At 43.4% G+C, this 27796-nt stretch overlaps 1 protein-coding gene across 1 annotated transcript in view; it reads left to right on the forward strand.

Annotated features, from left to right (window-relative positions):
- sh2b2 (SH2B adaptor protein 2) overlaps window positions 1-27796 on the forward strand; it is a 36866-nt gene that overhangs the window by 394 nt on the left and 8676 nt on the right. Inside the window, exons 2-7 of the mRNA XM_077197308.1 lie at window positions 3848-4736; window positions 7627-7728; window positions 7858-7949; window positions 9865-9965; window positions 15996-16127; window positions 24618-24823. Coding sequence (XP_077053423.1) covers window positions 3879-4736; window positions 7627-7728; window positions 7858-7949; window positions 9865-9965; window positions 15996-16127; window positions 24618-24823 — 1491 coding nt within the window. The 5' untranslated portion in view covers window positions 3848-3878. The remainder of the gene's footprint in view (window positions 1-3847; window positions 4737-7626; window positions 7729-7857; window positions 7950-9864; window positions 9966-15995; window positions 16128-24617; window positions 24824-27796) is intronic.

Genomic DNA, 27796 nt, shown 5'->3' on the forward strand with positions numbered 1-27796 from the left:
TGGACAGTGTTTAGTGTCGCGCGCGCGCGCGCGCGTGTGTGTGTGTGTTATTGATTCAGGCCTCGTGCACCGGCTTCATTCACAGAGATTCACAGCATCATGGATCACCCACCCAATAACAAACAACCTGGAATAATCAAGTGATATAGGCTACACACACACACACACACACACACACACACACACACACACACACACACACACACACACACACACACACACACACACACACACACACTCTCTCTCTCACATATAAGGCCCTTCTGTGGGTTTGAGGGGCCATAACATAAACATCCATAACACCACTGCACACAAGGACGCTTTTCAGCACCAAGATTTTAGGTTAATTTGACACTGCTCAATATGAAAATGTGTATTTGATATTCTGTAACTGGTTGCTATTTCTTTTCAGTTATGCACGATTTTATCACCTTTTAGCTTTCGCAGTACACACACGCACAAAAATGGTTTGACAAATTAATTATTACAAATATAGAATATAGTCTCTAATAATACGAGGACATAGAAACTGCATGTTTAAGACTGAGTGAATGCTGTCACCTCTGTAAATAAAATGTGTGTAATACTAATTTAGACTAGTGCAACAAAATCACAGTAAGCAAAAAGTGTGGCAGAACTGTTTTCAGTGGCATTTGAGGTCATTCCTCATATTATTACAAAAGTTCAGCAATGAACTTGAAAATTCACCAAGTAAACATTTCCATGATTTATTTTCTGTCAAACATGAGCATGACATGTGTACACAAACTCGTATTAATCTTTCAGAATATTCACAAAATCCTAACCTAAAAGAGTGTTGAGTAAAAATCTAGCCGAAGTGTGTTTTTGAGTTAACTTTATTGATTAAGCAATGACTTCCTGTTTCACTGGGCTGTAAATATGAGGAGACACACAGGCCAGATTCATACAGTCCTCAAACAACCCAGAATGGTAAATAGTTCAGTTCAGTCATTGAAATGCTCTTTTCCTCCTTTTAGCCAATAATTAGGAAGACATTTCATTAAAGTCCCCTTGAAGTCAATAATTTTATCCCTTAAAACTCATCTTTGATCACCAAAATGCAGAACCATGAATATGGAAAATACTGAGATGCAAATAGTACTTTTACATAGTGTAAAAAGGAATATATCGCTAAGAAAATATGCTATTTTCACTTGGTGTAAATAGCCGCTGCCATAAAAAAATGATATTATTAGGATGTGTTTCCCCAAGAGCTTTGACACAATTCACACACTGCTGATAGTCTGCTGGGAGCGTCACAATAAAGTGTTCGCAGATATTAATCAGACGGTCTACTAATACTCTAATGACTTCTAGTTGACATGGAGTTTGCAAAGTTACTTCATGTCTAAAGTGGGCCATCGAAATAAAGTGTAAGCAACATTTGTCTGGTGATATTTTTATTCTTCCAAATGTTTTACTTTAATTAAAGATTAGATGTTTGTGAATATTTTGAACAGTTCAAGAAGATACTTCCCCCCAGTGTTTCCAGTGTTGGTGGATGATGCTGTATTGTTCTATATCGGTGTTACGCACTTGTCTTAATGCCTGCTATTTTCAGACAGATGCTGGTCTGTGTGTCTCTGCAGTCCGTGTCATTCTCTGCTTTATGATTGGAAGATAAATCTGCTGTCCAGAGAGAAGAGAGCGCTGTGTGTCTGTCAGAACAAGCATTAATAACACAAGCTATACTGTATATGGCTTAGTCACATAGTTGGAGACACACACGGCCAGTACAGTAAACTCAGTAGAATAGTAGGGATATGCAGATATCCTATTTATTTAGCATGACAAATTTGCTTTGATGTAAAAAAAAATAAAAATAAAAATCCAGATGTCATTTAAACCGAGAGAGCAGATGCTTTGGTTAACATGAATAATCTTGATTATACAATAATTACAATTGATTATATAATAATTACCAAGAACTTTATTGAACAATATTTAACAACCATAAATGGCCTGGTACAAAATATGAAATGTCTTAATCAGACAACAGACAAGCATCATAGCATAAGAAAGAAAATCTAAATAAATAAAGAAGTAAAATAAAGAAATAAAATAAAAATGCATTCAAGTAAATAATAAATAAAGAAATGATAGAGGCTAAGTAGTTTCCGCAGCACGAACACAAGCATGTAGTCGCAGTTGTTGTTTCGGTTATGTGACGTAGCGGTGTCTGACTACGGTCGACACGTGGGGTGATGACATCATCATTTCACAACATATATGGATTGGCTAAACACACAAAAACGCAAGGGTGTCATTTTCAGATTTATCCACTCCGGGACCCGTTATTTTAAAAAAAATAGCCGTTTCAGGCTCTCGAAACGTCGATACGATATTTTTTCTTCGAGTTTTCCTCCTGTTATTTCAAACAAACTGCAACTTGACACAACGAACAAACAAATGTTACAGTATGAATAATAACAGTGCAATGCAACCTTTTAAACTTGCCGGGGCCGTGAAGCGCCTCTCGCTGCTCTGCTTCTCCGTTCCTGCTGCTTTCAGTCACGTGACGCTGGCTCTGAACGAAAATGGCCTAGTACTTTTTGACCCTCTCTGCTATTATAGTTTTTCAAGATGGCGCAACGACATGGAAGCCTCTGTGGACCTACCCGTCACATGTATATAAAGATAATTTTAGCCAGGCATTCATATAAATTTTTATCTTACAGTTACTGTAAATTCGGCCTCTAGTTCATAAACGCCAGAGGAGAACTGGCCCCCGACTGAGCCTGGGCCAATCATACCCTTGATCAGCTCTACTAAACTTGGATGTCTTTTTTTTCCAGTAATAAACAAACATTGTTAAGTTGTTTTGATTGATACTGTGAAGCAGCTTTGATACAATCTGTATTGTGAAAAGCGCTATATAAATATATTTGACTTGACTTGACTTGACATAATAAATTCTTCATTTACGAGTATAAGTCAGATAATTGGCAGAGGTATTTGTACACCATTGAGGACATGTTTATGTATAAAAATATTGATTTTAGATAATAAAATAACTAAAAAACTACACATTGTCCCTTTAAGGGAACAGCCATTAGTAGTTGCGTCCGAAACCATAGTGGACGTAATTGAGTGCACTTATTCAATCCCACAATGCATGTAGTCGCAGTTGTTGTTTCGGTTATGTGACGTAGCGGTGTCTGACTACGGTCGACGCGTGGGGTGATGACATCATCATTTCACAACATATACGGATTGGCTAAACACACAAAAACGCAAGGGTGTCGTTTTCAGATTTATCCACTCCGGGACCCGTTTAAAAAAAAAAAAAAGCCGTTTCAGGCTCTCGAAACGTCGATACGATATTTTTTTTTCTACGTATATAGCTAAACTTGCCTATGCTGGGCTACCTCCATCCCCCACTCCCCACCCCTGTTGCAAGTCTTGTTCATGTGGTAGAGTGTACTGATTATGTGCTAATGTTGCTGAGGTGTTTTTTTTCCTGTTCCCGGACTGTACTGCGTAGTGCGTACAGGAGCATAGTCTGGGGGTTGCCTTTTTCTCCTCACCTCTCCTCATGTCATACTGTATTTTTCTTTTCTCCCTGTCTTCCTGTCCTGTCTACCCCGTTGTCATATTGTATGTTGTATGGACAGGTTGATGGCCAATTTCACTGGTACTCATGACTAAGTGACAATAAAGGGTTACTACTTACTTACTACTTACTACTAAACGCGTCTCCGTGTGGATGTGGCCTTAGACTTAGCAGCATCACTGTCCCACTACTGTTGCGCTCAGACATCTGACAGGCTGTGACACGCTCTGGTTTACTGACCTGTCTCTCTATCTCTGTCTGTGTCTGTGCCAGTGGTTTGCCGGAGCATTGGCATGGCCTAGTAATGAACGGCGCCGGGGCTCCCAGCAGCCCGGAGCATAACTCCTGCACGAGGCCCGACTGGAAGGAGTTCTGTGAGCTTCACGCTCGAGCTTCCGCTGCAGATTTCGCCTACAAGTTCCGGCGTTTCATCAGCGAGAACCCATGCTACGACTCGCCCGGTGCTGACGGCAGCTTTTCGCAACACTTCGCGCAACACTTCTTGACCTGCTTCTCAGCGGCCCTCGACCAGGTTCAAGGAATCGGCTCTCCGGGAGACTCCTCTGCTCCTCAGTACAGCATCGTGCCCTTTGTGGGCATACAGAGTTGCACGCTACCCTTTGGCCTCAACCTCTACCAGCGCCGCAAAGACGTGGGGGCGTCGAGCGAGTCGCTGGATAGCATGGACAGTGGCGGAGCCTGCAGACAGGAGCAGCAAACGCCAAGCCGTAAGATGCCATCCGTGAGCCAGTCCAGAAGTTCGGAAGATGTGTCGCTGGGGCGTCGCAAGGCACGCTTCAAGAAGGGCTTCTCCCTGCGCAACATGAGTCTGAGCGTGGTGGACGGGGTGAAGGAGATCTGGCACCGCAGGGCCTCCCCAGAACTGGACCCCTCGGGGGGCTCAAGAAGGACCAACGGAGCCGAGGCCATGGGGTCCGAGCACTGGAGCCAGAAGCTACGCCTGCCGCGGGCCTCTCAGGGCCAACGGGTGGAGCTGCTGGAGATCCAGAGGGAGGGCGCGCTCAGGTACATGGTGGCCGATGACACTCACTGCATGGGGGCGGGACAGTGGCAGAAGTGCCGGTTACTGCTGAGGAAGACGGCCGGCGCCTACCTGGACACGGGAGAGAAGTTCCAGCTTGAGTTCTACGTTCCACCAAAGGTACAAGAGCTCTCTGATAAAGCCCTGATGTGTGTGTGTGTGTGTGTGTGTGACATTAGTAAGCAAGTGTATGGATTAGGGGAAGAATAACCAGATCATTCTCATAGCATCCCCATAATGTCGGCCCAGATTCGGCCCACATCTGGTACACACGGAATCGGGTCGGCACTATGTTTGTTGTCTGGGATATATCTAAATCTGTTATTTGCATGGGCAAAGGGAACATTGAGTGAGTCACTTATTTGTCATTGGCACTGGGTACACTGGCCATCAAAGAGCCTGTGACGAGGCTCAGATTCAGACAATGAAGGTACAGGCCCATATTAGTCAAAAATTTAGATGAGAATGGTTGAGATAAGATAACAGGTGAAAAAAAACAGTATTGAGGAATGGCAATAGGCTTGAATGGCATAAGCCAATGAAAACTTGTCAATTTCGCAAAAACTCCCATATATCGCAAAAACGTTTTTTACCCTGGCATGAGGTGGTTTTTGAGGCAAAATCGGAAAAGGAATATTTCGCAAAACTGCAATGTAAACTTTTTTCCTGCATTTACAGTCACCTGACGTACGTAACAGTCGATCATTCTTGTTTGGACAGAAGACGAGACGGAGTTCTTTATTAAACTCATAAAAGACAAAAGTATTACGGGAATACTGGATTCTAAACAACAAAGAAATGCCACAGTTTATCAAGACCTTAAAGCAGATAGGAGGGAGAAAATCCTCATATGTGCCGCTCACAAGTATAAGGAACTTTCCTTGTCATTAATACTTGGAAAACACGCCTACGTCTCTTTCTTTTAAAAATAATAGCTAGTGCTGTGGCTGTGATATACATAAACCTACCAGCATCCGTCGCCATGACTTATTGCGAGAGAGAAAAATTACATTTTAATCGCATAACATCGATTAATGAAAACGCCGTCATTTCGCAATAGTTTTTTATCGACATTTAGAAAATGTGTAATGGAAATGCAGGTATAGTAAAAGTAGCATGCTATTAAATCATCAGAATGGTAAATACAACCAAAATAGTTGAATCATAGTAGTAGAATAGTTTAGTAGAGTAAGAAGTAGAGTAACACTAGCACAAGTGCTTTTCCAGTTTTGACATGAGATGGTGATATTCGTCAGGTAACTCTTCAGTATTTGAAGACTGAGGCGTTTGATTCTGCTTGCCATGAGGACAATTGCTGTGGTTCATTAATAGTTGAGTTTATTCTTCTAACTCTTGAGTTAATACAGTGTAGCTTCATCCTGCTATCAGGCATAAGACGGCTTCATGAATGAACAGATGAACCCCACATATGTTAGTAGAAATGTTTTCTTCATTAAAATGAGTCAGACCCTCCCTTGATCCGGCCTCTTAAAATCCTATTCCCACATTTTGGTTTGGGTTCAGAAGTGTTTAAAGGGATTTTGGGGAACTGAGTCTCAGAGCAATTTTAGTCCCTCAAGACGGTACTAATAACTTCCTCTTCCTGAACAAACTAAAGATAGGGTAAAAATAGAGGGTGAGTGTGTATCCTTGCTAACTATAATGTAAACAGTCTGTGTTTGAGCTGAGTTAAGCTCCTGTCTGTCCTCATACATGTTTACAGTGTTGTATATCATGACTGTCAGTGAGATCACCTCAACAGTCAGAAGTGTGTGAGATGCAGAAGCCTATCCAGAGAGAATCAGTTTGATGATTTGTGTGTGGTCAGGCAGTTCAGATCATGCTCAGCACCAGTTCGGTGTTTTCAAGACAACATCCCTTTTCCTTACGAGACCTCGTCTTATAATCACTGAAACCAGCAGATGTAAACACTAGAAGTTTTAGAAGTTATGGTTGATTGTAACAGCAAATACAGAGCTCAAAGTAAGCATGTCCCGTTTCATGCCAGTTGATGCATGATTTTGTTAGTTTTTTAAATATTTTTTGCAATAATCTTTATTATCTGAATACATCAATATGTTTCTAAATATGTGAACTGTTCATCTGGATTTCAAAATAAACGTTTAAACCCTCACTCTGAGTTTACATGTGGACATCAAAGCATGTTTGTGTTCAGGAAATTACAGTGGCTGTAGTATTACCACCTAGAAGTGGCCAAATATTAAAGATTGAGGATACATTTGAATTAAATGTCGTTTTGCTAATAGTAAACAAGGATTTGACCTGCTGTAAAGTGTAACAACACCAGGCCGCGGGCGCCTCTACAGGCATTTGTTATAATACATAATGTAAGAGGATTCATTTATATAAAGTATATTATGTATTTTAAGTGTTGTTTTATAAAACCACATGTTTACTTGCTTTTGCTACTCTAAAATGACTTAATATACATACAGTGCTTAGCATAAGTGAATACACCCATGCTAAAGTTGACTAAAAAGAGGAATAAAAAAAATTATTTTGGAAATTGATCTAAATGCCTTGATTAAATAAATGAGGAAAAATCCAACCTTTAAGGACACCAATTTCCTTTGTGAATGAATAATGTATCGTAAATAAATAAATGTTCTTTCTTAAAATACAGGGTGCGTAAGTCAGGACACCCCTATGTTAAATTCCCATAGAGACCGGCAGATTTTTATTTTTAAAGGCCAGTTATTTCATGGATCCAGGATAATATGCATCCTGATAAAGTTCCCTTGGCCTTTGGAATTAAAATAATCCACATCATCACATACCATTCATTAAGGCATTAAGATCAATTTCCGAAAGATGATTTTTTAGTCAACTTTAGCATGTGTGTATTCACTTATGCTAAGAACTGTAATAACAATGAGACAAATAGAGGTCTTTGCTTTGGTTTATTTTTATTACCCCCCAAAAATCTGATTACTCTGTAATTTATTGGTAATTGATCAATGGCATTGATTGTGTTGATGTGTGTTTGTAGTCGTCTAAACCCAAAGTGAGCGTGCCTCTGTCTGCTATCGTGGAGGTGAGGACCACCATGCCTCTGGAGATGCCCGACAAAGACAACACGTTTGTGCTCAAGGTACCATCATCTCACACTGTCATACACACATCATATATGTAGCTGTTCTCTGGGAAATGCAAGAATGTTGCCTACTGGATCTAGATCAGTTTGTCAGATCAAACTGTTGTGTTGTCTTATGGGTTGCAGGTAGAAAATGGTGCAGAGTACATTTTGGAGACCATTGACTCTCTGCAGAAGAACTCGTGGGTCGCAGACATCCAGGACTGCATAGACCCCGGGTAAACAGAGTTATCAGCCTCCTCACACACCTTCACTTTCTCAATCTAAGAAATTCACATGGGGTACATTTACACAGTACATCTGAATCACGGGACACAGTCACAAACTACAACAAGAGGCACACTGACTGGCCATGTCAATTCTTTGAGTCTTATGCCGCATTCATTTAACACTAAACCACAAAACCCAATCTATATAGAGAAAGTAAGCAATGAATAAGTGTTGCAGTTAGTGAAATAAAGTAGATTCATTCTACAAGTGATGATTGAACATTAGTGATGAACGCCTGCTGTTAACAAGCAGAATCAATGAGGATAAGAGGAACAACAAGAACAGGATAAAAGAGAAGAGACAGTAACAATACTACATCTGACTCACAGCCTTAGATGAAATCAACTGCAAATAAAATCAATATCTCATCTGTTACGGTACGTGTGGTGTAGGAAGCACGAGGAACACAGGAAACAGGAATTTAATTCAAAGAACGTAGGGATTACAACACACAGTATCCAGAAACGAGAACGGACAATGAATGAGGGAGAACAAAGGGTATAAATACAAGGGTGAACAAAGGAACATAAACTGGAGACAGGTGAATGACATGACGATGATTACAGACAGGTGTTACAACTGAGGAATGACGAGGAGCGGGAAAACTGGGAAACAGGACTGAACCAAATACACTAGGAGGGGGAAACACAGGACCAACATATAACACCACCAGAGGATTATTAAACGACTCCAAAAACAGCATTACCATATTCACTAATTACAAACCAGTTTGGCTTTATTTATGTCATATGGTACATGTACAAAGGTTGTTGAAGCCCTTTAGTTTGGGAAGAGCGCTATTTAAATTAAACATATTATTATAGTTGGGCACTTGGCCACTGACTTGGGTTCATTTAATTCCCTTTCAGCAATTGTTGATCACTAAATCACTACAATATTTCATCATCCTGACTGCAATGACGTATCTTTTACTATATGCATTTTTGGAATAAGTGACAGCTGGATTTTGACACATGTGACTTGCCATATGAGTATGAAAGTCTTTAAAAACTTATAATTTTGAATTTTCACTATCAAGTTGATATTAACTGTCCCACTCTTCACACAACCCCTGTTCTTGAACAAACTGCTTATGATTATGCTTTTATTAGGCATTTTTCTTGGTTTTCATATCTCTAAATGTTTTTGTTTTGCAATGTACACAAGCTCTTTTTAACTGATTTGTGTACAGAAATAGGAGACACATCCTTTTAAACCTTTCACTAGTTCGATTCTTTTCTTTGTAGTTCAAAACTTCGGATGACATTGATTAATAATATAAATATAACTAAAACAATTAAAATGTTCACTTCTACTTTCAACATAGGGAGCAAAAGAAATTACAAAGTTATAAACATATATTACAATAAATCGTATTTTTTAATCTTACACTGTTTTTCCGGTAACACTTTCCACTAAGGTTCATTATTTAACATTAGTTAATGTATTAACTAACAATGAGCAATACATTTGTAACAGTATTTATTAATCTTTGTTAATGTTAGTTAATAAAAATGCAGTTGTTTGTTCATGTTAGTTCACAGTGCGTCGTCACTAAATATGTCGACAATGTTAACAAATACATTGATTTTAATAATGTATTAATAAATGTCAAAATTAATATTAACTAATATCAATAAATGCTGTAGAAGTATTGTTCACTCTTAGTTCATGTTAACCAAGGTAGTTAACTAATGAACCTTATTGTAAAGTGTTACCATTTTTCCTTTGCATCATTAGTGTTAAAAATAGCAAAAACAATGATTGTTCCTAAAACACTGCTTGCATAGAGACAACTCTTGATTCCAGGACATCTGATGAATGTTTTAAGAGAAGAAACACTCTCTGTGTGTGTGTGTTCAGGGACAGTGGCGATGACATCGAGCTGGCGTCGTGTGCTCTCGTGCTGCCGCCCAGAGACCTGCCGCTGGTGTCCTCCTGCAGCTGCGAGCTGCTGTGTGACGGTACGACTGCTCAGAAACACACACTACAGCTCAGCAGTGTTTTCATCTGTCTGATGAGCTCGCCCACACTACCCGTTGTAACGAGTCAGAAGGCTGAGGCAGATCCATTTGCAACTACTTTAATAACTCAAAGGCAGACAGAAATAAACTCAGGAATTCTTGGAGGATAACTCAAAGACACAGTCAGAAATAAACTCAGGTAGCCACTGATGAGGTTGCGCAGGCAGCAGGGTGAAATCAGGCTGGAAGTCGGAGGCAGGCGGCGTGCATGCAGCAAACTGGAACAGGCATAAAGGTCTTGGCAGGCGGCTTGAATCAGTGTCCGGATCAGGCAGAGGGTCGAGAGGATGGCTGCAGGCAATCAGAGTAGGTTAGTATAGCGAGGATCAGAAATACGGGTAATCTTGATACACAGAAACGGCTCGGACATGCACACATAGAGAGGCAATACTTCGCAAAGAACACTGAGTCAAAGAGGCAGATAAAGGCTGAGCAATGATTAATGCAGAACAGGTGAAGGTAGTCACAGCGCAGATGATGCATACTAATAAGAGAGTATGCAACACACTAGAACTCAGGAGAGGGCGCTCGTGGTTGAGAAATGGACTCAGGGAGACTGGACGCCGTAACAGAGCCCCCTCCCTGCGAGCGACTCCTGGCGCGAGGATGCTGACGACGGCGGGGTCTGCCACGAGCACGAGGTGCAGGTTTGTCAGGATGAGTACGGTGAAACTCTTGAGTGAGTGAGGGATCCAGAATGTCACCAGAGTTGACCCAAGACCGTTCCTCTGGACTGGAGCCCTCCCAGTCAACCAAATACTGCAGAAATCCCCCCCGACGTCTGGAATCCAGTAGCTGATGAACACGGTAGGCTTCCTCACCCTCCACAATGATGGCTTGGGAGGACTGTTCAGCGGATTCTCCCCTCCTTTCCTCAGGGGGAGGTGTGGCGGGTTTGAGTAGTGAGACATGGAAAGTGGGAGATATTCGCAGATGCCTGGGCAGAGCTAAACGGAAGGATACTGGAGTTATCTGACGCAAGATCTTGTAAGGCCCCATAAATCTTGGACTGAGCTTCTTGCAAGGAAGGTTCAGACGCAAATTACGCGTGGATAACCATACCCATTGACCTGGCTGATACTCTGGGTTGGGACGGCGGTGACGATCAGCCTGCCTCTTACCACGGTTGACAGCCCGCTGAAGGTGTGTATGAGCCAGATTCCAGGTCTCCTCGCTCCGATTTAGCCAGTCATTAACTGCGGGAACGTTCGTGGGCTCACCAGACCAGGGAAACAGGGGTGGTTGAAATCCGAGAACACACTGGAACGGAGTCAAGCCCGTGGAGTGTTTCTGAATGGAGTTTTGTGCATATTCTGCCCACATCAGATACCGGCTCCAGTCCTTCTGATGGAGTTGGCAGTAGGACCGGAGGAAACGGGAGATCTCCTGGTTGAGTCGTTCTACCTGACCGTTGGCCTGAGGATGGTAGCCGGAGGTAAGACTCACGTTAACTTGGAGCATTTGGAAGAAGGCAGACCAGACTCGGGAAGTGAATTGAGGACCCCTGTCCGAGACAATGTCTTCAGGCAGACCATAAAACCGGAATACTAGATTACAGAGGTGTTCAGCTGTTTGCAGGGCTGTAGGAAGCTTACTGAGGGGTATGAGGCGGCAGGCCTTGGAGAAGCGGTCGATTACAGTGAGGATAGTGGTGTGTCCATCAGATGGTGGCAGATCCGTAATAAAATCGACAGCAATATGAGACCAGGGTCGTTGAGGTATGGGCAGTGGTTGAAGTAAACCGGCAGGCATGAGATGGGAAGCTTTCTGGGTATTACAGGTTAGGCATTGGTGAACGAACCGACTGGCATCCTGGGACAAGGTGGACCACCAGAAGCGATTCTGAAGGAGATGGCTGGTGGAGGTGATACCCGGGTGTCCGGAACTGGGCAGGGCATGAACATGCTTAAGCACTTCTTCTCAGAGAGCTTCGGGAACATAGAGCCTCCCCGGGGGGCATTCTGGAGGAGTCTCGGAGTCAGCGTTGGCCAGTTCGAGTTCGGTCTCGATGTCCCACCGTATGGGACTGATGATCAGATCAGGATTGAGTATGGTTTCTGGAGTCTGGATGGTTACCTCAGAATCAAACTGACGAGACAAGGAATCCGCCTTGACGTTCCTCGAGCCCGGACGATAGGTGACAGTGAACTGGAAGCGAGAAAAGAACAGAGACCACCTGGCCTGACGGGGATTCAGCCGTTTAGCCGAGCGCAGGTACTCCAAGTTCTTGTGATCAGTCAGTACGATGAAAGGGTATGTGGAGCCCTCCAGCCAGTGCCTCCACTCTTCAAAGGCTGCCTTCATGGCCAGCAACTCACGATCACCCACATCGTAATTCCTCTCCGCAGGACTGAGCTTCCTGGAATAATAGGCGCAGGGGTACAGTTTGGGAGGCGATCCTTGACGCTGAGACAACACTGCACCCAGGCCGGTACTCGAGGCGTCCACTTCAACCACAAAAGGTGACTCTGGATCAGGATGATGCAGGATGGGGGCTGAGGTAAAAGCCTGTTTGAGACAGTTAAAGGCCCGGGCAGCCTCTTCACTCCAAGGCAGACGAGAAGTACCCTTGCGAACCAGCGCGGTAAGGGGTGCCGCCACCGTGCTGAACCCTCTGATAAAGCGGCGATAAAAGTTTGCGAACCCTAGGAAGCGCTGCAGCTCCTTCAGAGTAGTGGGCTGGGACCACTCCACCACTGCCCTTACTTTGCCATCATCCATAGCCACACCCTCCGGACTGATGATGTAGCCCAAGAACGAGGTAGAGGTTTGGTGGAAGTCACACTTCTCCATTTTCGCATAGAGCTGATACTGGATGAGCCTCTGTAGCACAGCACGAACGTGTTGGACATGAGCTTCTAGGGAGTCAGAGTAGACCAGAATGTCGTCAATATAGACGATGACGTGGCGTTGGAGCATGTCTCGGAACACGTCATTAATGAAAGACTGGAATACAGCTGGACTGTTGGAAAGCCCGAACGGCATAACCAAGTATTCATAGTGCCCGGTACACGTAGAAAAGGCCGTCTTCCACTCATCCCCATCGCGGATACGAACCAGGTTGTATGCACTTCGCAGGTCCAGCTTGGTATAGTATCTTGCTTTACGGAGCAGCTCCAGTGCAGCCGGAACCAGAGGCAGAGGATAGCGAAATTTGACGGTGCAATCGTTGAGCGCTCTGTAATCAATACATGGTCGGAGTCCTCCATCCTTCTTCTGAACAAAGAAAAATCCGGCTGAGGCGGGAGAAGTGGATGGTCGAATGAAACCCTTGGCGAGCTCCTCCTCAATGTATCTCTGCATGGCTTCAGTCTCGGGTTGAGACAGAGGGAAGATGCGCCCCTTAGGCGGTGTGGCGTCAGGCAAGAAGTCAATGGCGCAGTCGTAGGACCGGTGAGGCGGCAGCTTAGCGGCCTTAGACTTACTGAAGGCTTCCGCCAGGTCGTGGTACACAGCGGGGAGGCGATTCAGCGCGGTGTCTCCGGGGGTCTCTCGGATGCTCCTCACTGGAAGTGGCTGAATGGAGGACAGGCAGTTGGAGAAGCAGCTTTTTCCCCAGCTGATGATCTGGCCGGAGGTCCATTGCAGCAGTGGATCATGCTTACGGAGCCAGGGCAACCCCAAAATCACGGGAGTGTGAGGAGCTTGAAGGATGTAGAATTGAATCAATTCGCTATGTAGCACCCCGGTGCGCATACGCAACTCTTGAGACAGGTGAGTGACGTGACCGGTGCCCAGCGGTCTACCGTCAACAGCCTCGACAGAAAGGGGAGAAATGCATGGAATTAGAGTAATCCTATGTAGGTTAGCAAATTCTTGTGACATGAAGTTCCCAGCAGCGCCAGAATCCAACAATGCCGATGTGGAAACGGATTTACCATTGACAGTTAATTCTATGGGCACTACAACACATGACTTAGGATTTAAACAGTCAAGGGTTAGACTCACCGCAGCACTCTCTCTGTTGGCAGACCGACGTGGACAGTTTTGACGAACGTGACCTTCCCCTCCACAGTACAAGCATAGTCTCTGTGATCGGCGACGTTCTCTTTCCTCATCTGAGATATGAAACGAGTTGATTTGCATGGGTTCACCTGAATCAGAAGGCATGGAACAGTGGTACCGTGGCACAGGAAAACTGCGAGAGGAGGTAGAGGGGCGCATGCCAGCGCGGCGTGAGCGCATCAGGTTATCAATCTGAATGGCGAGTTGAGCATACTGGTTGAAATCCTTTCCTTCATCGCGGCAAGCCAGCTCTGCCTGTAACACGTGACTCAGACCACGCCGGAAAATCACTTTGAGGGAATCATCAGTCCAGTTAGTTTGCGCGGCAAAAGTGCGAAATTCTAGTGCATACTCAGCTGCAGAATTACGTCCTTGCGTGAGTTCCAGTAGCAAATCCTCCGCTCCCTTCCCCTCTTTGGAATGTTCGAAGACGGCCCGGAATTCCTGAAGAAACGCGTCGTACGAGCGGAATGCAGTGCCATCCGTTCTCCAAACGGCCGTCATCCAATCCAGTGCGCGGCCGGTCAGCAGGGAGGAGACGAAATGGATCTTGCTGGCGTCCGTGGGGTGTTGAGAAGGCTGTTGGCTCAGAAACAGAGAACATTGAAGGATGAATCCCTTGCATTTACCTGGATCACCGTCAAACTTTTCCGGTAACGCGAGTCGAGGGCTCGCGGTGGTCTGTAGTGGAGACATCGGCGCCGGCGACGGAGAGACAGAATCAGAAGAAGCGCCCGAGGAAGAGGTACGTAGAGCTTGTACAGCCTTTACCAGTTCCTCCGTCACAGCTGTAAGACGTGTAAGCTGATGGTGATGGGAAGCCAGTTGCGAGGCTTGTGAGTTGAACGCTGCGGCTAATGCGGTCATAGTTGCTGGATCCTCGTGTGGCGAAGTATTCTGTAACGAGTCAGAAGGCTGAGGCAGATCCATTTGCAACTACTTTAATAACTCAAAGGCAGACAGAAATAAACTCAGGAATTCTTGGAGGATAACTCAAAGACACAGTCAGAAATAAACTCAGGTAGCCACTGATGAGGTTGCGCAGGCAGCAGGGTGAAATCAGGCTGAAGTCGGAGGCAGGCGGCGTGCATGCAGCAAACTGGAACAGGCATAAAGGTCTTGGCAGGCGGCTTGAATCAGTGTCCGGATCAGGCAGAGGGTCGAGAGGATGGCTGCAGGCAATCAGAGTAGGTTAGTATAGCGAGGATCAGAAATACGGGTAATCTTGATACACAGAAACGGCTCGGACATGCACACATAGAGAGGCAATACTTCGCAAAGAACACTGAGTCAAAGAGGCAGATAAAGGCTGAGCAATGATTAATGCAGAACAGGTGAAGGTAGTCACAGCGCAGATGATGCATACTAATAAGAGAGTATGCAACACACTAGAACTCAGGAGAGGGCGCTCGTGGTTGAGAAATGGACTCAGGAAGACTGGACGCCGTAACACCCGTTCTGTTTCTCTTTCTTAAAGGTGCATTGTGTAATATGCAATATCATCTACATAACTATGTTTTCAGGGGTGTATAAAGACCTTACATAATGAAAGGTTATGTTTTTATTACCTTAGAATGAGCCGTTTCTGTCTACACACACCGCGGGTCCCCGTACATCCACATGTTTCTACAGTGGCCCTGAACGCACAAACGTGTTTCGTCACTGTTGTTCTTCGTGGAAAGAAGCGATTAAAATACTGACACAATGATGAACAAGTAACAATAATATTCGCAATAACATCGTTTTACTGAATAAGTAAACCTAATTTCTTTATTTATCTTTGTAAAGAAACCTCGTTGCTTAACTGGCTACTCTCTGCTGTCTCAGACGACGACATCACTTCCTGTCGGCCGCCGTAACTTCTGTTGGGTGCAATTCACTATCTCACCACTGCTAAAAAAATGACAGTGCAGCTTTAAGCTGAAGACAGGAGGATTGTGTTGATATTCTGGATGTGTTGTTCAGGTTCTCATCGGGGGTCTGAGCGGTTGTGCTCTATTGCTGCGGATCAGCACTGCCAGGAGCCGCCCGTTACCCAGCATCCCTCACATGTGCCGTTAGAGCGGTTCCTGCAGTCGCCAGAGGACACAGCATCAGGTACACACACACGTCTTTTCCAAAAAACCCCACTTGCGGTCTTTACATTTGACCACTTAAACAATTGCAAGTAGAGATGCTCCGATCAGCATTTTTGGGGCCGATCACCGATTGCCGATCACAGAATGGCAGGGGAATGGGAATCTTTTATCTATAATCTAGCAGAGTTTGCACCATTTGTAGAAATGTGTTTATTTAATTGTATTTAGAAAATGAGCATGTCTTAAGGCTACTGAAGGCCAGCTTTCCCAAATAAGGCAGAGTAACATTAAATTATTCCAAACAAAGAGGGGTCAGACAGACCAACACGCATCAGATCAGCCTAATGGCAGGGGATCAAGTTACACTTAGGCATATTTGGAAATTGTAGCCTCTTAATACACCCACTACATTTACTAAATGGCAACAAAATGTACAACTTGTTACACCAAAACTGGCTACTGATAAAAGGACAAAACTATGGCAAGTTTTTTTCTGTTATTAATATGAACGTCTGATGTAGTTGAGCAGAATGCTCTTTTATGAAGTTACTTCATTAAAGGACATATTTAATGAGATTATGCCTGAAAAGGTTTTGGATTTTTAAAAATATATATTGTATAAAATGACTTCTTGTTTATATTTGTTTTGTTTTATTGTATTTATATGATATTTGTATTTTTATAATAGAATTTTTGCCATTAAAATAAATTTGAATGCTGACATGGCATTAAATAAAATAATCTGTGTCTGATGTAGTTGAGGAACCAACTACGTCAAATAAAAAATAAAAAAATACCACCACCACTTTTGAAACATCTCGCGGCACGAATGTACCAATACAAATAAATAAAAACATCTCCAGTTAACTCAGAGAATTCATTTTGTTCATTTGTTAAATAAGAGGCGATCTAGCGCTGAAATGTTTTTTTTTTTTATCAAGTGGTCAAAGTGCTCGTTGCGGCAGCGATCAGTGGCGCAGATCCCGCGTTCTGTTGTGGCTCGCGCGGTGCACGGTCTTCACTCGGACGCGCGCTTCAATCCGTTGGGAGACTCCCTATTCGTTCCGGTGAAGGAGAACTCATGATGCCACTGCCAAGCTCCACTCTGCTGTTGTGTGCCCGTGCGCCACGCATGCAGGTGGGAAAAAGTCGCGCCAGTAATTTACGTCACGTGATCGGCTTTTTTGATCGGCGCTTTTGGGGTTCGCGGATCTATCTATTTTTAGCCAATATCGGCCGATCATGATCGGCGTCTGATCAATCGGAGCATTCCTAGTTGCAAGATGTATTTCCTATTTTCGGCCCAAGTGTTCAAGTAAGCATAAAGACTGCAAGTGTTTGTAGATCTTGATTACTTGATGGGACACACTACAGAGCTTTTATTTATTATATTTTCGATACTTTGCATTTTAGAATAAACTTCTACATTTCTGTTTATCAGTCCCTATGTAACTAACAGAAGACACAAATTTAAAATTGCACTTTGGCAATTTTAAGTCATAGGACAATCTTGCACACACTCTCAAGTGGCCAAGCCCCCAAGTGTGGGTATTTGGACAAGGCAGCAGTGCCAACCAGCCAACCAGAGGATTTTTTAGATGCTTCTCAAAAGATTTTTTAAAAGGAATACTGACTTCACACTGTTTACTGAGGCAAAATTAACTGCAAACTAGGGCTGTGACGGTATGGGATTTTTTCTTACCGCGGTGAAGAAGCAACAAATCTACCGGTTTGGCGGTTAAAAAAAATTCACCCGCGCCGTGTCACACACTGCAGACGCGATCAAGAACGCATGTAGCTTGTAAATGACAATGGAAATGAATAATTATAAAGCAGTATTCTTTATTAACAAATAAACAAATTAACATTTGTATTAAATTGTAAATATTAATAATGAACTATGAATTATGGTAAACTTAAACAACCTTTTAATCATTATATAAAGCAGTTTTCTTTATTATTAACAGCAAATTAACATTTATATTAAATTGTACGTAAAATAATTAACTATTAATTAGGCTAAACATAAACAACCTTTTTTAAAAAGTGCAAAATAAAAGGGCAATAGTCTGAACAAGTGTTCGGCTGTTGGGCCTCTAAAGTGAATCGTCAAGTCCTGCTGCTTTATTTTTTGGTCTTCAGGTTTCGTGACAGGAAAACCACAACAAACCACAACGAAAACTACAACTACATTTGGATTATTAGACAATGTCGAAATAAAGGGACTCTGCAGAGTTTTGCATTCAAAGGCATGTAAAGGGAACCATTGACACAGAGAAGAAAGAGTTAACTCTTCACGTGTGCTCTCGCTCATGACCGCTACCGAACATCTGAACACAAACAACCATCAAATGCACATCGACGGATCTTCTTCTGTCTGTTCTCCAAAATGTAATCTAATGTATATTTCTGCAAGCATGTTTAAACTGGTTAACTGACAGTGTCTAAGGCAGGCAAAGGCATTTTTCAAGTCGAGTTCGCACGCCACTGCGCAATATACACACACATTACCACGGGTGGGGTTCATTTCATAAACTGTGGACAAGCTTATTTAATGTAGCCTATAAATTAATGCATATGTCAAAAAAACAGATAGAGTCGAGTGTGAATTGAAAGCGCTTCAGTGATTCAGTGCGTGCAGGAAACTGAACAGATCATTCAAACTGATTCGCGAACCGACTTAGACAGATCAGCCAACTTGTTTGAAGTCTTTAAACAGGATCGACTCAAAAGAGTGATTCATTTGTGAATTGAGCATCGCTCCTGCCCATAAAAAAAGATACAGCGCGCTTGGAATAAACATGTATTGCATTAAAATAAAGTAACGAGAGGAACGTCGCCCAACGTAACGAAGACGTACAGAAAACTTTCAGCAGAAAAAAAAAAAAGTGCGGTGATGACCTTACACCGCGGTAGGCATCTCATTCACGCGATATTGCGGTGATGCGGTTATCGTCACACCTCTACTGCAAACACAGGACCTACGAGTTAGAGAGCAGTTCACACATTCTGCAAGCGAGTAGAGAGGTGAAATATTAGAAATGTGAAACCTCATGCAAATATCACCACATGAAAATATAGCTTTTTTGAATATCTGAATTAGTGGTTCCTGGTTTAAAGGTGCAGTATATGTTTTAAAAAAAACAACATTTTTGAACACCACATTATGAGTGTACACGCCCCCTACTGCTGATTGGTTCACTCTCTCTCTCCTCCCCCATCGTGAGTGGACACGCCCCCTACTGCTGATTGGCTCACTCTCTCTCCTCCCCCATCATGAGAGGACATGCCCCCTACTGCTGATTGGCTCTCTCTCCTCCCACATCGTGATTTGACACGCCCCCTACTGCTGATTGGTTCACTCTCTCTCTCCTCCCCCATCGTGAGTGGACACGCCCCCTACTGCTGATTGGCTCACTCTCTCTCCTCCCCCATCATGAGAGGACATGCCCCCTACTGCTGATTGGCTCTCTCTCCTCCCACATCGTGATTTGACACGCCCCCTACTGCGGATTGGCTCACTCTCCTCCCCCATCGTGAATGGACATGCCGCCTACTGCTGATTAGCTTTCTCTCCTCCCCCATCATGAGTGGACACGCCCCCTACTGCTGATTGGCTCAATCTCTCTCCTCCCTCATCGTGAGTGGACACGCCCCCTACTGCTGATTAGCTCAATCTCTCTCCTTCCCCATCGTGAGAGGACACGCCCCCTACTGCTGATTAGATCAATCTCTCTCCTTCCCCATCGTGAGAGGACACGCCCCCTACTGCTGATTAGATCAATCTCTCTCCTTCCCCATCGTGAGAGGACACGCCCCCTACTATTGATTAGCTCAATCTCTCTCCTCCCCCATCGTGAGTGGACACACCCCCTACTGCTAATTGCCTCACTCTCTCTCATCCCCGATCATGAGAGGACACGCCCCCTAATTCTGATTAGCTCAATCTCTCTCCTCCCCCATCATGAGAGGACACGCCCCTACTGCTGATTGGCTCACTCTCTCTCCTCCCATCATGAGTGGACACGCCCACTACTGCTGATTGGCTCACTCTCCTCCCCCAACGTGAATGGACACGCCCCCTACTGCTGCTTAGCTTACTCTCTCTCCTCCCCCATCATGAGTGGACACGCCCCTACTGCTTATTGGCTCAATCTCTCTCCTCCCTCATCGTGAGTGGACACACCCCCTACTTCTGATTAGCTCAATCTCTCTCCTCCCCATCATGAGAGGACACGCCCCCTATTGCTGATTGACTCACTCTCTCTCATCCCCCATTATGAGTGGACGCCCCCTACTGCTGATTAACTCAATCTCTCTCCTCCCCCATCATGAGTGGACACGCCCACTACTGCTAATTGCCTCACTCTCTCTCATCCCCCATTATGAGTGGACACGCCCCCTACTGCTGATTGGCTCAATCTCTCTCCTCCCCATCGAGAGTGGACACGCCCCCTACTGCTAATTGCCTCACTCTCTCTCATCCCCCATTATGAGTGGACACGCCCCCTACTGCTGATTGGCTCACTCTCTCTCATCCGCCATTATGAGTGGACACGCCCCCTACTGCTAATTGCCTCACTCTCTCTCATAACCCATTATGAGTGGACACGCCCCCTACTGCTGATTGGCTCAATCTCTCTCCCACCCCCACCGTGAGTGGACACGCCCCCTACTGCTAATTGCCTCACTATCTCTCATCCCCCATTATGAGTGGACACGCCCCCTACTTCTGATTTGCTCAATCTCTCTCCTCCCCCATCGTGAGTGGACACACCCTCTACTGCTGATTGACTCACTCTCCTCCCCCATCGTGAGTGGACACGCCCCCTACTGCTGATTAGCTTACTCTCTCTCCTCCCACATCATGAGTGGACACGCCCCCTACCGCTGATTGGCTTACTCTCTCGCACAATTTTTTTCCCAAACCAGTTCAGTGGAAACTCCGCCTTGCAGCCGATTCTTAAGATTTCATTAGTCATGTCAATCACAGTTCTGATTGGCCACACCAAACACGTATCCCTAAACCTGCTGTCACTGGAACCTTAACCAATGAAATTAGCTGCAGGGTGGGGTTTCTGGTGAAAATCACACCACTCTCTCTCCTGCCCCATCATGAGTGACACACACTAAAGCCCTGCATTTCAGCTCGAGCCCGACGGGCCCCGACTTATTTACGCCCCTAGGGCCGGGCTTCGGGCCAATTTTCACGTCATAGTTCACATGCGGGCCGGGCCTCGGGCCTTTTTTGGGTTATCCTTCTTTTTATATTTTTAGACATTAATTTAAAAATGTATATGAAGTTGACGTCGACGATAGAAAAACAAACATAAAAAGCCATTTCATAACTTCATAACTTTCATAATCTTTTAATTACACAAACAAATGACTGAGATGACAGTCTCACGCATGCACGCACGTACGCACACACACAAAAGGTTTCCCGTCAGCGGCGCGACCCACGATTCACCTCATGAGCAAATAATGGAGAATATTAAGAGAAAAATCGCAGATGGCCAACTTAAAACGGTAAAAAACACCAGAGGAAAGGCAAACTTCTGGGCTGTTTTTCAAATCGTGACAACCTTAAATGATGAGCCAACTGGTTATGCACAATGTACAACTTGCAAGGCTGTGCTAAGCTACGATAGTAAGAAGACGGGATCATCTCATTTACAAAGACATTTTGAGCGTGGTGGATGTAACGGTAGCGCACCAACCAGCAGCAGCAAACAAATGAGTGTGAGTGATATCCTTGCCAAACCAACTCCTTCTAGGGTGAAATCACTGATCACAGATAAATGCGTGAATTTCTGTTGTATGGACATTCGGTCATTTGAAACGGTAGCAGGGAACGGTTTCATCCAGTTAGCGCAAGAGCTAATAAATGTAGGCGCAGCCCATGGACGTCTGTCAGTAACAAGTTTACTCCCTGACCCCACCACAATCTCCCGAAAGTGCAAAGAACTGGCGACTGCTAAGAGAGGGGACGTGGTTGAAGAAATCAAGGGGGTCATGTCGTTGATAAATGTGGGCATGACAACTGACATGTGGACGGATGATCACCGTAAAATAAGCTACATGTCAATCACATGTCACTATGTCACACCACAATATGACATGAAGAGCAGGGTACTCACCACAACAAGCTTCCCAAACGAGGCCAAAACAGCAGACAATATTCGAAAAGAGTTGCAGCAACAATTCTCAGTCCTTGGATTCGATGCTTTGGTGATGAATTCTGTTGTCTGGGTAACCGATCAAGGCGCTAATTATGTTGCCGCTCTTCGCCCATTCCGGCGCCTGGACTGTCAAGACCACCTGTACAACACTGTCCTCCGGCATGCCTTGAACTCCGATGAGCTTTCAGAAACAGTCCCAGAAGTAGCAGAGACCCTTCAGGCCGACCAAGGCTTTAGTCCGATATTTAAAGCAGTCAGGTCTGACAAGCCGGTTGTCAAAAACTGTCAAACAGATGGCAGAAACCAGATTTAGCACCGTATTTCTCACCCTGGAGTCAATTGATTCAGTCTACGTAGAGTTACAGGAGATACTTCAGAGCCGTGGTGAGAGCCAGAGACTACACGATGTGTCCCCTGATGTGCTGTCTTTCCTGATTCAATTTTTGCGCCCATTCTACGACGCACAGAGGGAGTTGGAGGGGGATAAATACCCAACACTGAACCTCGTCGTGCCCTGGCTTCACAAGCTGAAACACCATTGCCAGCCAGATGTGTCGGACACTCCTTCCCAAGCAATTATCCGCCAACGACACCTTGAGTGGATAATAAAGAAAGTCCACATCCAGCCACTTCACAAACTGGCCATATTCTTATGGCCAAAGTTCAGTCAGTTAAGGATGTTTACCAACGCCGAGAGGGATGACATCTTTCATCTGGCCAAACGTCAGATAGCCCGCTTTAGAGAGGAGGGGACGGCGGATCAAGCAGCCGGTGAGATTTTATTTTAAGTGTGTGTGTATTACTATTATAATTATTATCAGGCCTATTATTATTCTTATTATTTCACTTTATTTTCACCTGCAACCAAGTCACTTATTATAGTAGGTAGGTATTATAGGCCTCTAAATTAATGTATTAATCATAGCTACTTGGCCAACTAATAATTATAAAATAATTATGATTCATGCAGCTGCGAGCATTTCTGTGTCTGCACGTACACCTGTTGCTGCGGGCCATGCAGCAAAGAAGAGAGCGCTGGCCGAGTTTGAGGAAGAGTGGGAAAACATTCTGGAGCAGGACGAGGATGACGGCGATGAAGTACAGCAATACATGCGCCTCAATCACAACATGGAAGGTGATGGACGAGATGTGCTGCTCTGGTGGAAACAGCACGAGACCCTGCTACCACAACTGTCCAGACTGGCCCGGTCTGTGTTTAGTGTCCCCGCCAGCAGCAGCAGCAGCAAACGTGTCTTCAGCGCCGCGGGAAGAGTGATAGAAGAGAGGAGGACTGGGTTAAAACCTTCCACTGTGGATGCTATTCTTTTTCTCCACGATGCTCTGTAAGAGACCGTTCTAACTTTTCGTTTGATTGGACTTTATTTTCGTTTAACTGTTGTAAACTACTGATGTTTTTCGTTTGATTGGACTTTATTTTCGTTTAACTGTTGTAAACTACTGATGTTTTTCGTTTGATTGGACTTTATTTTCGTTTAACTGTTAAACTATTGGAAAAAAGAATGGCCATGTTCTGTGGTGAATTTTTGAGGTAAGATAACCTGCGAGTTTGTTTTTAATTAATTTAATTTAGTTTGTTTAGATTGTAGGCTATGCTCATTTCGTTTGCGATGTTGCGAGCAGCCTGAGCTTGCCTCAGTAGGCTATTTAAAAAAGGTGTTTTACTCACTGTGGTTTAATAAATAAACATTTATTAAACTAACTGTCTGTGTGATATGCTTGAAGTGTTTTATATCTATGGTTTTTATTGTAGCCAAGTAAAGTAGCCTATTAGCGTTGATTTGAGAGGCTAAATTAATCATGTTTTACTCGCTGTCGGCGCGGCTGCTTGGTCGTCATTTAAAAAAAAAAATGCTCCAAACATTTGTCTTAACTTAATAAAGAAATAAAAAGAAACATAACTAACAAAACTGACCTATTTTAATGGCTGCAAATAGGGCAGGCTACCGCTGTGTCATAAAAAAAATAAAATACGGGCTCGGGTCGGACTCGGGCTGATAATTCTGATGAGCTGTCGGACACGGGTCGGGCTAGGGCCTGAGCGTTTCGGGCCAGGGCCGGGCTCGGGCCTAGATTTGAGGCCCGTGCAGGGCTCTAACACACACCCCCTTCTGCTGATTGGCTACAAGTGTGTTGTGGTGCTCGGTCCAATCCACTTTCAACACTGTTTCTCAGAAATCACTTACTGCACCTTTAAGACCGGCGGGTTTGGGGCTGATTTAACCAGCTAGAACCACTTTGTCTTAGGTCTGAAAACACGAGACAGCATTACAGTGTAAACACACACTCGCATTGTTTCTGTCATTTAGGAAGTCCAGGTGAAACGCAGAGGGACGTTGATGGAGATGCCAGTTTGGCGGGTTACCCATGGTTCCACGGGACCCTGTCGCGGGTGCGGGCGGCCCAGCTCGTCCTCGCCGGTGGAGCACACAGTCACGGGCTGTTCGTGATCCGCCAGAGTGAGACGCGTCCTGGAGAATACGTCCTCACCTTCAACTTCCAGGGCAAAGCCAAGGTGAGCCTTCATGGGGTCACGACCCCTGACCCCTCACTGCAACATAGTGTTCTTTAGACAGTGTCTGCATGAATCTGCTCTGCTGTTTCTGAGCTTTTACCGTATGTTCTGAGTGTGAGAGAAGTGCCAGAGTATTGTCCTCCGTGTCTGAATGAAAGGACAGTCATAATGAGCTGGTTTCTGTCGCTTTAAAGATCGTTTGAGGATAGCTGGGAATGAACTTTAAAGGGTTAGACCACCCATTAATGGTGTCATCATTTACTCAAACTCATGTCAGTTCAAACCATACAGTGACCGTGAATGAGGACGGACAGTCACACACACCACTTATGTGTGAACTAACGCTTTAAACCAACTAAAGTTTCTTTGTCCTGTAAGCAGATAAACAAACTTTCAGATCTATTTGTATAGCACAATACACATTGTTTTAAAGCAGCTTTACATAAAATCATAATGTTAATGTTTTAATAACTTCATGCTTTATAGTCATATTTAGCTGATTAGAGCTAGATGATAATATAGTTACATTTTACGACAATATAAACAAATCAAGCAGCCGTGATTTGCGATACAGTATATAGCGCTTAATGTGAGTAAAGATGGATGTACTATATACAACTGTTATATTGTGTATATATACAATATAATATATATATATATATATATATATATATATATATATATATATATATATATATATATACAATATATTGCTGGCCGTTAATGTAGTTAAAATTTTGCGACAATGTAAACAATCAAACAGTTGAGTTTTGCTATACAGTACACACTACCAGTCAAAAGTTTTGGATTGGTAATCATTTTACTGTTTTTAAAAGAAGTCTCTTCTGCTCACCAAGGCTGCATTTATTTGATTAAAAATACAAAAAAACAGTAATATTGTGAAATATTATTTCAAAGTAAAACAGCTGTTTTCTATGTGAATATATAGTAAAGTGTAATTTATTCCTGTGATCAAAGCTGAATTTTCAGCATCATTACTCCAGTCTTCAGTGTCACATGATCCTTCAGAAATCACTATAATGATCCTCAATTATTATTACTCGGTTATTAATTATGGTTCTTATTATTAATGTTAAAAACAGTTTTTTCTGCTTAATATTTTTGTGGAAACCATTTGATGCTCAAGAAACATTTATGATATCAATGTTGAAAACAGTTATTTAAATTTTTATTTCAGGATTCTTCTCAAAAGAACAGCATTTATCTGAAATAGAAGCTTTCGTAACATACATCTACCGTTCAAAAGTTTGGGGATGTAATGATGCTGAAAATTCAGCTTTGATCACAGGAATAAATTACACTTTACTATATATTAAAATAGAAAAGTCATTTTAAAATTGTCATGATGTATAGATGGCAATATTACTGTTTTTTATTTATTTATTTAGTATTTAGTATTTATAATCAAATAAATGCAGCCTTGGTGAGCAGAAGAGACTTCTTTAAATAGTACCGATTCAAAACTTTTGACTGGTATATATTGCTTTATGTGCTGTATGTATCCGGGTTAAGGTTAGATATACTTATAGCACTAGCATAATTTGTTATCAATGATTGATTTCATTAATTAATTGGAGTTATTTATTGGTGATGTGGTGATGATAATTGAGGATTGTGAAGCCAGACAGCAATATACGTAGTCTTGGGCCAGATCCGGCCCACATCCATGTTGAATCCACATGTACCAGATGTTAAGGCTGAGCAATTTTATCGATTCTGCGATATAAATCGATATTTTTTTTCCCAAGAAAGTATTGATTTTTAAGCCGCGAGTATCGATACACAAGTTCCATTCAAATACCCCGTGTTTACCCCCATTCGCTTTAAAGCTTGGACGTTTCGGTTCTGCTGTCGGTACTGGAGGAAATAGAAAATACACGTAGGCTACTATTTGTTATTGATTTAAAGACGTAATCTTGAACATGTTTATCTCGCCAACCAGTTCTATATATAATAATATTAAACCATTTGTCTGTGATGCAACTTTGCTATTCGCAGTCCTGAAGAGAGAGAGCGATCTCTCACGCGGAGCCACAGCGCGCACAACACCACAGCCCTGCTTAATGACTGACGTCAAACGTGGTGTCAAACGTGGTTACACTTTAGACCTGGCATAATATTCTAATTTTATTTCAGATTTCGGCTTTCAGAGATTATAAAAAGAAGATATTTGAGATGAAACCAAACTAACTGCATTATGTCTAGCGCAACTTCCTTCCCTTCACAGCGATGCGCTGTCATTTCTTCCTAAAACCCAAACGCACCGTCAGAATCAGCACGATCGGTGATTGTTGTAAAATGCAGTCTCTACTGTTGCTAAATTGCGGACGCGTTAATCATTAAAAGAGCTATTAAAAGCACAAACATCTGCGCAAGAGTTGTTCACAAGGAGACGCGCGCTCCGAAATGGACTGCAACGAGACAAGAAAAGTATAGGCTACTTAACTTTGGGATTCATGTGGGCATCTAAACTATCAAATATACATAATAATATAAAAATGACCAGCTATGAGATTCACTGAAACACAGTTTATTCACTTAAACAGTTTATGTCTTAAATGGATGTAAATAGTTGGGAGAAAATGATGGTGCATCAGTCACCTATTAGATGTGCACTCGGTCTTAAAGGGGCAGCGTCTAATAAACCTGTGGCGATTGAGCCATTAATGCGAATCAAACAACAAAAGGCAGAGAAAATCACTCGCAGCTCTTAAATGAATAACTTAAACTTGTCCAGTCAGAGACATAAATTGTGTAAATCAAGTTTTTAGTTTTCAGTTCAAATAATTCAATCCAAGTAAATTGAACACTCACGATGTCACTAAAATCACTCTGTCCCCTTTAAATCTTTCAGAAAATGATGTAAGTGTATCGAATTATATCGAATCGTATTGTTGGCTGAATATCGTGATATATATCGTAATATGAGCTGAATATCGTGATATATATCGT

The sequence above is a fragment of the Siphateles boraxobius genome, unplaced genomic scaffold (genome assembly GCF_051911475.1).
Source record: "Siphateles boraxobius isolate OS27281-9 unplaced genomic scaffold, OSU_SipBor_1 39, whole genome shotgun sequence".
Taxonomy (NCBI): domain Eukaryota; kingdom Metazoa; phylum Chordata; class Actinopteri; order Cypriniformes; family Leuciscidae; genus Siphateles; species Siphateles boraxobius.